The sequence below is a fragment of the Caloenas nicobarica genome, chromosome 7, assembly GCF_036013445.1.
Source record: "Caloenas nicobarica isolate bCalNic1 chromosome 7, bCalNic1.hap1, whole genome shotgun sequence".
NCBI lineage: Eukaryota > Metazoa > Chordata > Aves > Columbiformes > Columbidae > Caloenas > Caloenas nicobarica.
In genome coordinates this window covers 15,817,468-15,832,374 of record NC_088251.1, presented here as the reverse complement: position 1 = coordinate 15,832,374, position 14,907 = coordinate 15,817,468, and the positions used below count along the sequence as shown (strand labels likewise).

General features: G+C 53.4%; 1 protein-coding gene across 4 annotated transcripts in view; it reads left to right on the top strand.

The window, feature by feature from the left end:
• Positions 1 to 3,850: 3,850 nt before the first annotated feature.
• The window catches only part of DNMBP (dynamin binding protein), a 34,995-nt gene continuing 23,938 nt past the window's right edge, over positions 3,851 to 14,907 (top strand). For 2 of the 4 annotated variants that reach the window (XM_065638970.1, XM_065638967.1), the window contains exons 1-2: positions 3,851 to 3,921; positions 12,542 to 12,720. In XM_065638970.1, the coding sequence (XP_065495042.1) occupies positions 12,576 to 12,720 (145 nt within the window). In that variant the 5' untranslated portion in view covers positions 3,851 to 3,921; positions 12,542 to 12,575. Of the gene's footprint in view, positions 3,922 to 4,288; positions 4,531 to 6,659; positions 6,750 to 12,541; positions 12,721 to 14,907 lie in introns of those variants that run through there. The other 2 variants (XM_065638968.1, XM_065638969.1) reach the window with 2 other exon arrangements.

Sequence of the window (14,907 nt, the reverse complement as noted above, 5' to 3'; positions counted from 1 at the left end):
CAAACCAGATGGCTCTCTGAAGGGTCTGCTCTAGCCAACATGAACTATTAGTGTGAGCACAGGAGCAACTAGGTGAGGTCTGACAACCGGGGATGAGTAGGAGTACAAGAGAGGTGATTTGATATGCCTTTGAGACAAATTCCCTGAACCTTGGTCCTGTCAATGTGCAACAGGGAAGTGTGGCTGCTTGATGTCAGCAGTGCTGTGCAGGTACAGCACAAGGCATGTGAGTTGTGGTTGGGTTAGGGGAGACATGATCCATAGTTCAGGGAGGTGGGGTACTGCCAGCTGGGCTTTGAAATGCTGCTTAAGCTGTCTGGGCAGGTTTGGAGTAGAAGAAAGAGTAGAAATACAGCTGGTTATTTCCATGGTAAAAATGTCTTAAGCAGGCAAAACCTTTCTAGCATTCTTCATAGAAAATAAATTACTCCAGAGCGATAAACGGTCCTACCCATGTGCCCAGCGCATGGTGGGGCTGGTTATCCCAATCTCCCTCTCTGTTGCACTGGTTCTCTTCATGTCGCAAGCCCATCCAAAAAGTGTCCCCCAGACATCCTCTTGCTCCTCCTCTTTTGCAAACATCTCTTCATCTCTTGTGAGCAACCTCTACCACCCTACTGCATAGGCAATATTCTGTACTTCATCCCTCACTGCCACCTCCTCCTCTGTCTCTGCTACAAGATGCTAGTGGCATTTTCAGCCCTACCAGCACACACACACTCTCGTAGCTCTGCCTGCTAACAGAAGCTCTCTGTCACGCCTGTGCTTGAAAGAGCAGAGCAAACCATCCTTTGGAGGATATCTATTCAACCTATTGCAAAAACATGCAGAAATGGTAGTGCACTTAACCATGGCTGTGAGTGATTTCAGTCTGCAGAGGCCAGTGTAGGCTGGAGACACTGGCCAGTTCCACATTCACAACAAAAGATGAACTTAGATTCTCATTTTTTTTATATTTGGGTGGCAGAAAAAAGTCAAAAACAATGGTGAGGCTGAGATGTTCAATCTCCTATGTGGTTTAATACCTCTGCCCCAACCAAGCCCAGCAGCATCACTCCAGATGCTGGACCCTCTTGTTTGAAGCCACATGTCAGCACACATTCATCCAAAAGATTTCCTGGTGGACGTGCAGGTAGCATCCTACCTGCATGTAGGGAGAGCACCCTGCACCCCACAGCCTGGCCCCATGCAGCATGCAGAAGGGTCTGCTGTCACCACGCATCTGACCCATGTGCTGGATGATACTGCTGCCCCCAACCATGGCACTAGCTCAGCTGGCTGAGCTAACTGCTCACCCCTGAGGATGTGTATGGAGCTGAGAGCATGGAAGGTGCTCCAGGGCGCAGCCTTCACTTGGCTAACTCAGCTGAGTGGCCCCTGGGCAGGGTGATGCTCAGCCCGCACAGAGCTGCCCACATCACCCACATCCCAATTGTGTCACAGGTCACCTTGCTGAGCCTGCTGGCTGCAGGGTGCTCCTATGTTGCCCTCTTGTGGTCCTAGAAAATGTAAGACCATCTCAATTCCGCTTACTTTCTGGGGCAGAGTCAGAGGAGAGGGATTTCTTCTCTGTTTGAAACAGGACAAGCAGTCCAGGAGGCCACATCACTCGCCCTTGCAGCCTGCTGTGGGGTCAATGGAGCAGCAGCAAAGTTAGAGCCTTGGTGGTAAGCTTTTCCCCTATAAGAGGGTTCCTACAAGATGCAGCCTTTTGAGGGACTCTCTCTGGGCTGGGATTTGTCCAACTAATTCTCCTCCCAGCTCTGAATATTTTGCGTTGAACAGTTTGGTAAAGCTCCACTTGGCCACGGCCAAGCTCTCCATGTGAAAACATGGTTACAAAATGTTTCCGAGGCAGCACTCTCTTAAGCACGCCTCTCCAAGGCTTGCCATGAACTTAGCCCCCAGTGTTGCAAGAAGCAGGGGCTAAAAGCAGCACTAAACCTTTGGACACACATCTGCAGTGCGGTGGTTTTGTATTCCTTTGACGCTTCAGTCAAAGCAAAAGCAGTTGACAGGTTTGTGTCAGAAGAAATGGTAAGCAGTTGATTCCCCTCCATACTGTCTGAGCCACTCATGATTTTGTAGACCTCTTCTTCCACCATATGTCCTTCTTCCAAGCTGAAGGGTCCCAGCCTACACCATTGTTCACTGTACAGAATCTATTCCTGTACCTCTGAGCATCCTCGCTACCTGCCCTGGAACCTTTTTCCATTCTCATTTTTCCTTTCTGAGACGAGGGGACCAGAACTGTGTGCAGACACTGGAGAAACATGTACACACAGTGAAACCAGGCCCAGAAGAATGAGCCAGAACTCTTACAAGCAAGACTGTGTGGATTTGGGGATGAGCAGGAAGCCCAGTGGGGAGGGCAGATGGGACTCTGTGCATGCGATGCATGCTGGTTTCTGTGGCTGGCATAAAGGAGGCAGAAAAAGGGAAAATACGAACAGCTGAACTTGAAGAGCGAGGCAGGTTTGCTAGGAAGGTCAACAGAGGTGAAAAGTTGCAGGAGGGATCGGAATGATGGAGAAAGCTCAAAACCTGTCTCAGCAGGCAAGAACAGCAGAACTTTTGGGCTTAGAGGACACATCTAAAGCCCTGTGGCATAGAGCTTGTGTCCATCCTTCAGCTCTAGCAAACCTTATACAAGCAACCGTACCTGCGGGGAAGAGAGCGCCCAGCTCCCTGTGCAGCTTCGGGCCCTCTGCCAGTGGCATCACGCTGTGCCAGCGGCGTAGGTCCCCCCTCAGCAGAGCAGACAGGGACTCAGCGCCCAGCCTACACATGCACCACCACGACTCTGCCCGCGGCGTGTGCGACGCACTCTGTACACCTCGCTCCGGGCTGGTGGCAAGCCAAGCTGGGATCTGGGTGGTTGCCATGGAGAAAAGTGTAGCTAAATGCACAAACAAGTGCGACAACTGCTCTGGGGGCTGAGAGACTTGGGGCTTTTACAGCGTGTTACTGAAGCATGGTATCCCGTGGGACATGGAGGCTTTTTTTGGCCTGCTGGGAAAACCAGTGCAGGAACAAGTATACTCGGTGTGCCTGACCTCTATGTGATGCACAAACTGGCCCTTCCTCTCACGTTTGTTTTTTTTATTATTATTCGTTTCTCTCCATTTTGGTGCTGTGATGTGATCTTACACTGTATCCAAGCAGTCGAAGCCTTCTGTCAAAGCCTCCTAGCATCGAAACCTAGACTGCAGCAGATGGAAAGTGTAGACCCACTTGTCAGCTGCTGCCAAAGCTGAACCCCACAAGGCAGCAAGACTCCCAGGACAAGGCAGCAGCGGGAAAGGGCAGCCCTGGCACCGCTCACGCCTGCGAGGCGGCAGCACTTCGCAGGGAAGAAGCGGGAGAGAGTTCACACAGGCAGCTGCCCATCTTGCTCTGTGCCAGGCTCTGCGGTGCTCTGGCAGCAGCCAGCAGGGGTGCAGGGCACGCAGGTGCTGTGCCCGGCCTGGCAGCTACGGGAATGGCTGCACCCCACGTCTGTCACCCCACGCTGGGCAGCGTGTCCCATGTCAAGGTGTCCCCGTGGGCCGCCGCGGGGGGGGATGTCTCGCAGCCTGGGGCCGAGCGCTGCTGCCGAGAGGGTTGTCCTCATATCACCCGGGGGGCCCCAGGCTGCGGGTCAGGCCCCGCGGAGCAGCTCCGGCCCGCCCCGCCGGCTCTGGCCGCGGCCTCCCGGCAGCACCACGCCGGGCCCGCAAGGCCGGGTCGGGCGGAGGCAGCTGGGCGGTGGGGCGGGCCGCGGGGCCGTGCGGGGCCCTGCGAGGCCCTGCGAGGCCGGGCGGGCGCTGGGGGCCGGGCCGGCCGAGGCCCGGGCGGGGCTGGGCGTCCTCGGGGGGCGGAGGCGGGAGCGGGACCCGCAGGGCCGGAGCGGCCGCGGCGCCCGGAGCGGGCCTGGAGAAGGTAGGGACACGCAAGCGCGGCCGGGGTGAGCCGTGCGCTTCCTGCCCGCCGCCGCCCGGCCTCGCCGCTGCCCCGCCGGCCGCCTGCCCGCCTCCCCCCGCCCTGCGCGCCCCGCGGCCGCCCGGCCTGCGCCTGCCCCGGGTCCCTGGCGCCAACCGGCCCCCCGCCTCTGCCGCGGCCCCAGCCTCAGCCCGCCGCCTGCTGCCCTCGCACCGGCCCCCTGTGCCCCGCGCCGCCCCGCCGGGGCCCTGCCCGGGCCGGGGGCTGCCCGGGGCCGCGCTGGCCGGCGTGGGGGCGGCGGGCGCCCCGGCTGCGGTGCCGCTCGCCCGGGTGGGTGCTCTCCCCTCGTGCCAACGGCCAGGCTGCGGCAGCGCGGGCCGTCCGGCTGCGTGCCCGGGCGGGTGCTCGCTGTGCCTGCCGCCTCCGTGCCGCGGTGCCCGCGCTGCCCCGGCAGCACTGCGGGGACCTCGGCAGTGGGGAGCAGCTGTGGGGTGCAGCGGCAGCCGCCCGTCCACTCCCCACGTTGCCAGCGTTGGGATTTCGATCTGTTAAGCCGTGTCTGCGCAGCCGGTGGTGACTGGGGGCGGTCATCCCCAGGCAGGCATTCAGGTAGGGGTGGCTGGTGCTTCCTGGACAGCTTGTTGCAGGGAAGCACCTGGCCCTGTAGAAACAGTGTGGGCATCCAGGACCTGGGGTGGTTTGGCACTGAGAGCCTGGAGCAGGGGCACTGGTGAAGGGTGGCACAGGTGGCTGCACACAGCGGGCAGGAGCTCCAGGCTGCTTGGCTGAGAGCACCCGCTCTGCTTGCAGCAGACTGGGAAGAGAAACTCCGAAGAGCTCCCTCCTGGTTTTACTCCAGCAAACACAAACCCTCTGCGTTGCTGCCAGCCTGACATTGTCGTGTCGTACTTTAACAGAGAGGAACTGGAGGTGCCTCCTCCAGTGGCCTCACCAGGGGATGGAGGCTTAGCTCACCCTCAGCACCTCCTGAGAGGCTGCTGCTGCTCCTGTGCTGACGTTTTTGCTGACCTCGAGTGGTGCCTCAGCTGATCCCATCCTTGACAGTTTGGCCTCTGAGTTCAAACATGCTGCCTTTTGAAATACTCCTCCCACCTCTGTGCTTTTACTTCTCATTCCTCTTGCTGTAGTACCTAGGAAGCCTCTAGTTGTGTCATAAGCATTAACATCTGTTTTGAGGTTTGTCGTGTTTCCATGACTTTCAGTTTCTTCTGAAAAGGCTCTCTGCTCTTACCCCTGCCATTCTCTCCTTCGCTTCCATTACGATTCTGTCTTTTCTTCTGCAAAAGACCTGAAAGTATTTGTAGATACAGAATTTGCAGTTTTGCAGGTGCTTTGCCAAATACAGCCTCTGTGCTACAAGACGTCACCATCATCCCCCTCATCTTGACTCACTCCTCTGGCTGCACGTTGTGCTGGGCATTGTATCTAAATGTGTCTGGCTTGTTTGCAAGGCCCTCTATAGTGCCGATAATGCCCACATTTCTGAGCTGTCTGCTTCAGCTGTTCTTTTTCTCAAAATTATCTGCTCTGCCAAGGCCGAAGGTTTCACTTCTCTTTCCAGCTGCTCCAATTAGGGTTAGCAGTGACATTAAAACTCATATGAATATATAATGATGTTAGAGAAATTATAACTTAGCAATGGGACAGGAGGAACCAAGCAGGAGGGAAGAGGAAAGGAGTGACACTTGGAGCCTTGCAGAAGTGAGCCATCATGGGACGCGTGGCTGTGTGATATCTCAGGGATTGTCATGAAGTTGAGGTGTTCCTGGGTGGGTGACTGTTCAGACGGACTTTGTGACAGTGCTGATGTGGGCTTGGGTGGGACAGCCTGAGTTGTGCTTACCTTAGCACTTCACTACATTAACTGATAATTTCCCCTCAACCTTCAGCAAAAGTATTTTTCTAATCACATTCTGAGGATTGCTCAACCCCACTTCTGAGTGACACAGGTTTTACTTTGTCTTATTTTTAGAACCCTTCTGTTAGGAAATAAGATCTGTTGCTTCCTTCTCAGGAGCACCTAGGGGCTCTGAAAGGAAGAGATCCACGTGATGCCAGGTGTCAGCAGAGTCCCTGACAGGGATTTAGGTTCTTTGGAGACAATGAGTGGAGCAGAACAGGGGGTAAAGACCCAAGCTTCTAAGTCAAACTTGGGTGATTTCCAGATTTCTGGACTCCCTGCCCAGCAGCCCAAGCTTCATAATGGGCTTCTGTCCAAAAGCTGCCTTAAAAATGTTGTTTGGGGTGCAAAGTCAAGTGCTCCAGTGTTGTAGCCCCAGTTCAACCTGTTTTGAATATGTGCTCAAGGTGTAATGACTAATTTTATGATTGTGCACTACTCACCCCTGGGATCCCAGCCATGGGTACTGCACAGCAGAAGTGGTGCTGCTTCGGGATTTTATCTGTTCCTTGTTCCAAGTTGTATCATGTCTGCAAAAACAGCAAGAGAGACAACTGTGTGACTCGGGGTGGGAGAAGACAGGACTCAGTAATGGGGTCTGTGGTGTGGGTGCAGCCACTCTGTAGTGAATTTGGGAAACTCTTGTCCCCTAAGGTGGTGTTCTGGCCTTTACGTGCCTGGGTCCCCAGTGCCAGAGATTAAATATCCATCACAGACTCCTTGTTCACATGTTGTGGCAAGATGTTCTGCTTTGCATTAAAAATTGATGCTGTGCACTAGTTTCCAGATTACTTTCATTTGCCTGCTGCCTGGCAGAACACGAGCTTCTCTTCATTCCTCCACAAGCTACGCTTACCCCATGCAGATGCCACCAGCCTGTCCTCAGCCACATCCTGCAACAGAGCAGGTGAGAACGCTGTGACAGCCACTGCCCAGCTGGAGGGAAGAAGAAGGGATTTGAATGAATGACTTGTGTGGTGTGTGGCAGTACTCAGAGGGCAAATACTCAAACTGTCACACATGTGTGGTGGGACACCAGAGGTTCCTCAAGCAGCCCTTGTCCTTGGCAGTCCTGGTTCTGGAGCACTTGGTGATCCAACCTAAATGTGGTCATTTAAATGGGGTTTTTTTATATGTAAGGTCACAGACGAAGGAAAAGAAGCTATCTCTTTTAAAGTGGGGAGATTCCTCTTCTGCCTGGGAGCCATACGGGGTTAGGAGATGGAATGCATAAGAGGAAATCTCCTGTTTCCCACTATGAATCTCAGTAGGGAGGCTCTTTGGGATCTGCTGAGGCAAGCAGCGTGTCCTAATGAGAGGCTGCAGCAGTCAGCATTTCCCTGGTGGGAGAAGGCTCCTCTTCTCCACACCATTCGGTGGGTTTTTGCCCTGTTTGCTGCCTCGTCTGTTTGCTGGGATTTGTAGGGTCAGCTCTGCAGTTTGCTGGAGCTGCAGTCACTGCGTTGGCACCATCTCCAGCTGGGGCCCAGGCGGCCTGGCTCAGCGGGGTATTGTTTATCCCACCCAGGAATGTGCAGGCGAGCAAGGACCTTCGGGAGCTTACAGAGCAACACGTTCTGCCGCGAGCAGAGGGAGTGACTGTGGGTGGCAAGGCGGCTCTGAAGGCTGGTGTGGGCGGTCAGGGTGTGCTGGTGTGCAGGCAATCTCCTACCCTCGAAGTGTGGATAGGGACCGCGCAGGCTGTGCAGATCCAGTGGGGTAAGGAGGAGGGAAGGAGGGCTATCTAGATGTGGAGACCACAGGGAGGAACACAGGAAAAGGATAGGAATGCCTCAGCATGTAGTTAGTAAGTTCTGTTCTTGACACAATGGCGTGAAAAGCCCAGCATCACTCCTGATTTCCTCCCACTGTATGTTAGGTACCCATCCTGCAGCCTAGAGTGCAACAAGAGCTGCAGCAAATCCCTTATCAAAGCCAGACCCAGTGGCTGGAGAATGCACTGAGTGGGGCTGAGGGGCTTCTCCACTTCTGGGGGTGGATTGTGTTTCCATTGAACGGGCATTAAGCTACAATGAGTGGAAGATGGTGTGAAAAGGCATAGGTGAAATGCACGACATTTTTAAATTTTAAGAAAAGATAACTGGCGGTATTTGTTTAATGTTTTTTAAACATTTTTATTCATTCTGCAACCAACATGGCTTTTGCACATTTCTGGGAATCTGGCTGCTTCCTGGTCTACTGCTCAGACAGGCTCTAAGGTTTTAAAGAGACTGAGACATCTGCTGCACAAGAATCCACTTGTCCCATTCGCTCAGACCCAGTCTGCCTGTGGAAGCCTGCAATCTGGTGTTATGTTAGTTTCTCAGTTACAGTGCTGTAGTGATGACCATAGCCAGTTCTAACAGTGCTGCCTCTTGAGTGAGAAGCTAAAAAGTGTTATTTAAAGGGAAACAAGTGGTAATACCACCTGTCAAGTTTGGTTTTCTTTCAGCTACCTTTGTGGCATCCATCCGTTACTGCTCTTTATCTCATGATCTGATCAGCGCTTCGGGTATGCCATGGGATTAGGTATCTGCAAACCCTTTGGGTCTCTTCTTTTACTGAAGCTATTAATACTTTTTGGAATCAGCCTGAAATGGTCTCTTCATGTTGCTGCTTTAGCTCTTAACTGCTTGAAATCCTTGTTTCAGCATCTTCCAGTAAAAAGCAGGGGAGACAGAAATCCTGTTTCTAAGGTACAAAAATGCATCAGTGACTTGTTTGCTCACACTTAGCATCAAAAAGGTGCAAAATGGGTATTTATGGCACAATCTTCAGTAGGTCTGTTTTCATCTAAGTGATAGCACTTGGAGCAAATGCCTGTCAAAAATTTGGTGCTTCTGAGTCCGTTGTTTGAGACTTCTTACTCTGTCCCATTTCAGCTAGAAAAAGAGGGGAGGCATACAGGGAGTTGTGTGAGTCAGTGTGTAAATGTGTTCTCTTGGCTGCTGTGGCTTGATCCAGCCTGTGCTGAAGGTCTCAAAACAATATTGTAAGAGAGTTAATAGCCATCGTTTCATTCTGGTCCCTCCTTTAATCAGCCCATGCCAGACCAGACACGCTCCAGAGCTAATGGCAAAATGGGACAGGCAGTCGTCCATGGAGGTGATGTTAATGTGTGCTGAGCATGCACGCAGGCAGGCTGAGGGGAGTGATTAACGCTCTGGGAATCCACTCTCTGCCGTGCTGCACAATGCTGTTGTGTCAGGCTGGAGCTTGGCACCGGGCAGGCTGCCCTTGGGTGCTGGGAACACATTAGGGAGTTTGTGCAGGACCCAGCAGTGGGGCAGAGCAGCGTGTTCCCAGCGAGGCCAGTTCGCTGCTGCGCGGCAGCTTCATGCTTGCACACGGAGGCTCGCTTTGGGCGTGGGGCTGCTGCAATCTGCAGTCCTGACCTCCGCCAGCTTAAAGGCCCAGTGTTTGCTCAGTTGTGGAAGAGGCCTCCTCCCCTCCCTCCCCCTGGCAGACAGGGATCACCCATCCTTGAGGTGAGAGGGGACGGGTTTTGGCCGTCCGTCAGGAGCCGTGACTCAGTGGGGAGCGCAGGCGGAGCGTGGCTCTCCCTGCAGTCTGCTCTTCCTAATGGAGCCTCTGCGCGAGCTGTTGCTGGATGTTTGTTTTCACCAGATCTAGGGTGGATCTCGGAGAACGTCGAGTCCAGCATTAAGGCTGAAGAGTTGGACTCAGTAAGTTTCCAGTCTGGAAGATGCTGGGAGGCTTCCTTCTCTAGGTGGGGGTTTGGAGACAATGTTGGCAGGCAGCACTCCATAGAGTAAGACAAGCCAAGGTCCTGGAAAACATAATATTTTGTGTTCGGTTTGTGTTACAGAGCAAGCAAACCCCACAGGACTGATTCACAGCTTTCAAATACAGGGGCACGCTGTCTACATTCAGATGGAGTCAGGGAGTGATCCTGCTCTTCTTGGTACTGTGAGGGAGCGTGGGCTTGTTGGGATTCTTTTTTTGGCAGTTTCAGAAGTTACTTCACGTTTTCTTACCTCATGGGCTGGCTATCAGGGAATGCTTTTCACATGAGTATGTTAGCATCCATGTTTTATTATAACTGCAATTAATATCTACATAGCAGAACAATTGCAATCCTGCCTGCTCCTCTGAATCTTCTGTATCATTGGAAAATCTTGTATATTTTAATGATCGAGTCCCTAGAGCTGCAGCTGAGTTAAGGTCGGGACACTGCTGTTTTTCATGCCCAGTGGCAGCAAAGCCAGGGCCTGGGACTGCAACACAGGTGCTATAATCCTTCCACTCCTCAGCCTACTCTTATGTTACACCTTTGACAGAAAAGATGCCAGAAATCTCACTGCACCATCATGTGCTCCTGGAGAAACTACCCTGAGGCAGCAATTATGCCTGCGATATTTTTTTCCCTTTTGCCCAGTGCAGCTGTGAAGTTTGCGTATTCGGACTATGGCAAGGATTTCTAGGACCCTGAGCTCAGTAGTGCCCAGCGCCACAGAAGCCGGCAGCCTGTGTGTTGGATGGCAGCCTGGGCTGCCTGCCCGGGGCTGCTGCTGCTGCGCCTGTCGCTGCTGCTCTCCCGTTCCCGTCAGAGCACGCAGCAGCATGTCCCGGCCACCCCACCTTGAACAGCATGAGGCTCCTTCCTTCTCTTTAGCCTTTCCAAGCTAACTGATGGCTCTTCTCATCTTTTTCCCTGCTCCACATGGCCATGTTTTTAATACTGTTACTCCTTCTGCCTCAGTAGGTTCCTGCTGCCCTGAACTGGAGCTCTTTGTGCTCCTGATTTACTCCAGTCCATTCATCTCTTTTTGGTGGCAAAGTGCTGTCGGCTGCTGGATATTGGGCTCTTTGTTTGTACAGCCAGCACGTCGCTGGTGACAAAGGGACAGCCTGTGCCCCAAGGAGCCCACGTACTACGGGGAAGGCAGTGGTGAGCAATAGGAGTGACAGACGGGACGGCAGAGGTGAGGGTGGCCGGGGGCCGGGGCACAGCTTGCTGGCTGCAGCGGGGGCACGGCTGGGGGTGGGGGAGGACGTGCTGAGGAAGCTGTTCCTGCCGAGTACAAACCCGCTTTGTTCCCAGGAGGTGAGTCGGACTGGATAAACAGAGCAGTCCCGTCAGCAGAAAGCCTTTCCCTGGCTGGATCCCCTGCTGGCACTCGTGCTGGAAGTTGGCTGCACCTCATCAGTGGGGATGTTTTTCTCCTCCCTGTGTTAGCGTCCCCTCTTCATGACTTTCCGGGAATCAGGTGGGCAGTGCGTGGCTGTAGGGAGAAATGGGGGCCCCAGGGGCCCCATGTGTCTGCTGTGGGTTCTGGTGTGTGTTGTCATTGAGCTCTTTCTGCTGCTAGCTAGGTGGGACTGTTTGACAAGCCTTGGTGAGTACAGGACGGGTATCGCTGACTGGGCGGTGCTTGGAGGGCGACTGTTGATGGTGCACGTAGAGGTGCTTTGGGAGGGGAGGAGGTTGGGTCCCATTGCAGGGAAGTTGTGTCTGACCGGGTGGAGCAGGGGCTGTCCTTGTGATGTGGGAGGAAAGCAGCTTGTTTTGGGGTGGGTGCTGGCGGGGAGGATGCTGATGTCCTGGTGTCATGGAGGGCAAGGCTCTGAAAGCACCTCAGAGAGTTGTCAGCAGTGCCATGATCTGCCATAACTGCAGTGGGACAGGAAGATGACGGGAAGCACTCACTGGTCTGAGGTGCAGATGTTGAGGAATGATCTCAGGGTTCCTCATTGCCTTGGACGGATGCACCTTTCAGTTCACTTCCCAAGGGATCTGGGAAGAGGAGAAGGAGCAGCTGAAGCTGCAGAACTGCTGCTGCCTCGGTGCAGCAAAGTGCCTTGGTGGTGAGGTGGTGTTACAAAACGAAGGTGATACAGAGAAGTGTCCCAGCTCAGCAGCCACTTCCAGAGGAAGGGGAAATCTTGCTGGGTGTAGGACGTAGCCCTTGATGAGGATATCTTTGCCAGCCTTCGGGTTTTCCGCCAGGGGCAATTTCAGCTTTGGCTCCCAGAGCCATGAACAGGATCTGCACCATGAGTTATGGCGAGGCCTCTCAGGGATGGCTGAGCCTGGTACCTAGAAGGCAGAAGGAGCATTTCCAGCTGGGTCTGAGGATGCCCAGGCTGGGTCAGCCCAGGCAGAGGTGGGAAGATTTCACCGGTGAGGTAGGCTGAGCTTGCCCGAGAAGACTTAGTGCCTCTTCTCTTGCTGGGCAGAAGTGCGATGCTGTGCCAGCAGATGGCTCCTGTGGCCCCGAGCGGTGCCATGGGAAGGGGGATGCCTGTGCCCGTTGTGCTGCAGCGTGTGCGGTGGGACCGCATGAGCGTTGCTGTCTGCCTGCCCCGGCGCTGGCAGGCTCAGCGCCCTGCCCTGCGTGTCAGGGAAGCACTGAGCTTCCTCCCCTCCTCTTGCTTCCTTCCTGACGGGAATTAACTTCCAATTTTCTCGCCGTCTCTCCCCCCATTGCAGCACAAACATGTGTCCCCACAGAGACAGCCAGAGAGGCTGGACAAGGCAGGCTGGACCGTGGGGGCTTCATTGCTGGAGACCCTGGCACCTGTGGCTTCACGTGGTGAGAGGTTTCAGGGAGCTCAGGACAGGACTCCCTCACACTATTCCTGCCTCTCATGCTCAGGAAGGGTTTTACTTTCTGAGCATACATATGATAATTTCAGGTGTTCCTGGCTGCTAACAAACTTCTCTCTGTGTCTCAGCCTTAGGTATTGATCCACCTTCAGGCCCTGCACGATGGAGGCTGGCTCTGTGGTACGAGCAGTCTTTGATTTCTGTCCCAGCGTCTCTGAAGAGCTGCCCCTCTTCGTGGGAGATGTCATTGAGGTGTTGGCCGTGGTGGATGAGTTCTGGCTCCTTGGCAAAAAGGAAGGTGTCACAGGTAAGACCTGGAAATGCCTGCACCTGGATCTATAGACATGCCAGCTAAATTTCCACTCCATGAGCACACCTTCCTTTGACCAGTACTGTGCAGGACCAGATTTATTTTACTAAATCATTCACTGGGTTTTGCCTGGGACTGAGGGTGCAGGTTCCCCACCACTGGTCTCCTGCCAGCTTTGATTCAACTCTTCAGATACCTTGTCTGTTGTTTTTTGAGAGAGATTAGTGGAGTGTCAGTTCTCGAGGAGACAAGAGCTTCACAGTACGAGGTGCTTCATCCTCTGTAGTGGGACAGCCCATTTCCTGGCTGGTTTATGTGCTGACCCGCTGTGACAGTGGAAAGGGAAAGAGGAAACAAATGTTCTGAGAGTGGAAATGCATCTATATCCAAGTGACCTCGTCAGGTCAAGTCAGTGGGAGACTCAGCGACAGATTCCGTGTGTCCCGCTGAGCCCTCTGACTCAGCCCCACTTCCTCCTCTCAGCTTTAAAGCATTTTCCTGCACAAGCTGCCATCGATATCTGGGTGCCTGAAGGAGTGTGCAAGTCTCTCAGACTTTTGGAGGAGTGTGAGAAACTTCAGAAGCAGCAAAATGCTTTTAGTGAAACACTTAAGAGTCCCATGGCCCATTTTTAAGCAGCTGTTTGTCGTCTTAACACTGATGTTTAGAGGATGTGTGAGCTCTCAGGGAGATGAAAACCAGGCCACTTCAAAGCATAAGCCTGACTGACTCTGTCTCCAGCATGAGGGTGGGACTGGGGTTTCCTTGCTGGCTGTGGAGATGGGGCTGCTATGGTTGCAGCAGTCTGGGCTCTGCTGAAAGACACGAGCTCTTCTCCTGGCTAAAATAAAGATGGGCAGGAGCAAAAGCGGAGAGGAGGACTTCTCTCCTGTGCTCCGTGTAGCTGATAAATGGCATTGAATGAGCGTGTGGCTGCTGAAGTCACTGGGCACAAATTACTTCTCCAGAAATCACCAGTAGCTACTTCACCACAGTTTTGTCTCCCAGCATAACTGATGCGCTTGTTCTCGAGAATATGAAGCTATTAAGGAATAATAAACAGATGTGTGTCATAGCTCAAAGATAAAGAAACACGCTGAAGTCAAACTGAATAGTTTTTAATGACCTTTAACTCAAAACACACTTGCATTCCTGCTTTCCCTTGGAACAGCTGTTGTAGATGTCTGCCCAGTTTTCTAAGCTCAAGTTGTAGGGGATTGAAAAAGTGCTTTTGAATAGAAGTTGTGGAGGTGCTGCAGCCTACCAGTAATAATACTCAGTACTCTGTGGGGACTAATTAATGTAGCTCCATTACTTCCTTTCCAACAGCATTAGGTTGTTTCCATGTCCAGAGCAGGAAACTAAGACATGGAGAAAGAGGTAGTCAAGACTGTGAAAGAAGCCACTGAGGCTAGCAGCCTGTGGGCTGCTGGTTGCACCTCATGTTCATGACAGCAGATGCCAAACTGCCTAAACCTAGTGCAAAGTTCTGGGTGTCTAGGATATGGTGTCTCTCGGTTTTATTGGAGAACGTGGATGCCATAGTGGGTCATCAAGAGTGAATGCTACAAGTGCTACTAGCCCATACTCCATCGTATCTCCTTGTCACAAGTTATAAAGGACAGGAATGACATTTTTAGCAGCCTTTGCAGTGGGCTCTGCCACATCCTGTGCTCCAGGACTGAAATTAGTAGTTGAGTGGTATGTTGTGATGGCCAAAATATGTGCACTGTGCATCTGGCTGTGGCCTGTTCAGAATAGCTGAGCATCCAGCCATGGGTGCTGTGGTGAAATAGCAGGTGATAAGGTGGGGAGGGTCCCTGGAGCCTCAGCAGTGCTGAAGCTGTGACGAAGCTTGTGACTCATAGATGTGGCCGTCCCAAGCCTGGTGGCCTGACTTCTGCACTGAGGCTGCGTTGGAGCCAAGCCTTGGAGTGAGGACCGCCAGGTGGATGTGCCCACTCACAGGACACTGGTCTCGTGATCCAGCACTACTGGATCTCTCAGTCCCCATCATAGCTCTGAAGTGGGAAGCAAGCAGTGAAAGCAGAGAAAACCTAGTAGGTCTGTTCCCAGGAACTCCTTGCCCATGTCATAGTCCCAGCAATGAACACAGCCTGTTGGTTGCCTGGACTGAGCCAAGGGCACAAAAGCTCTTAAGCATTTAAAACCTCAGGAATTCCT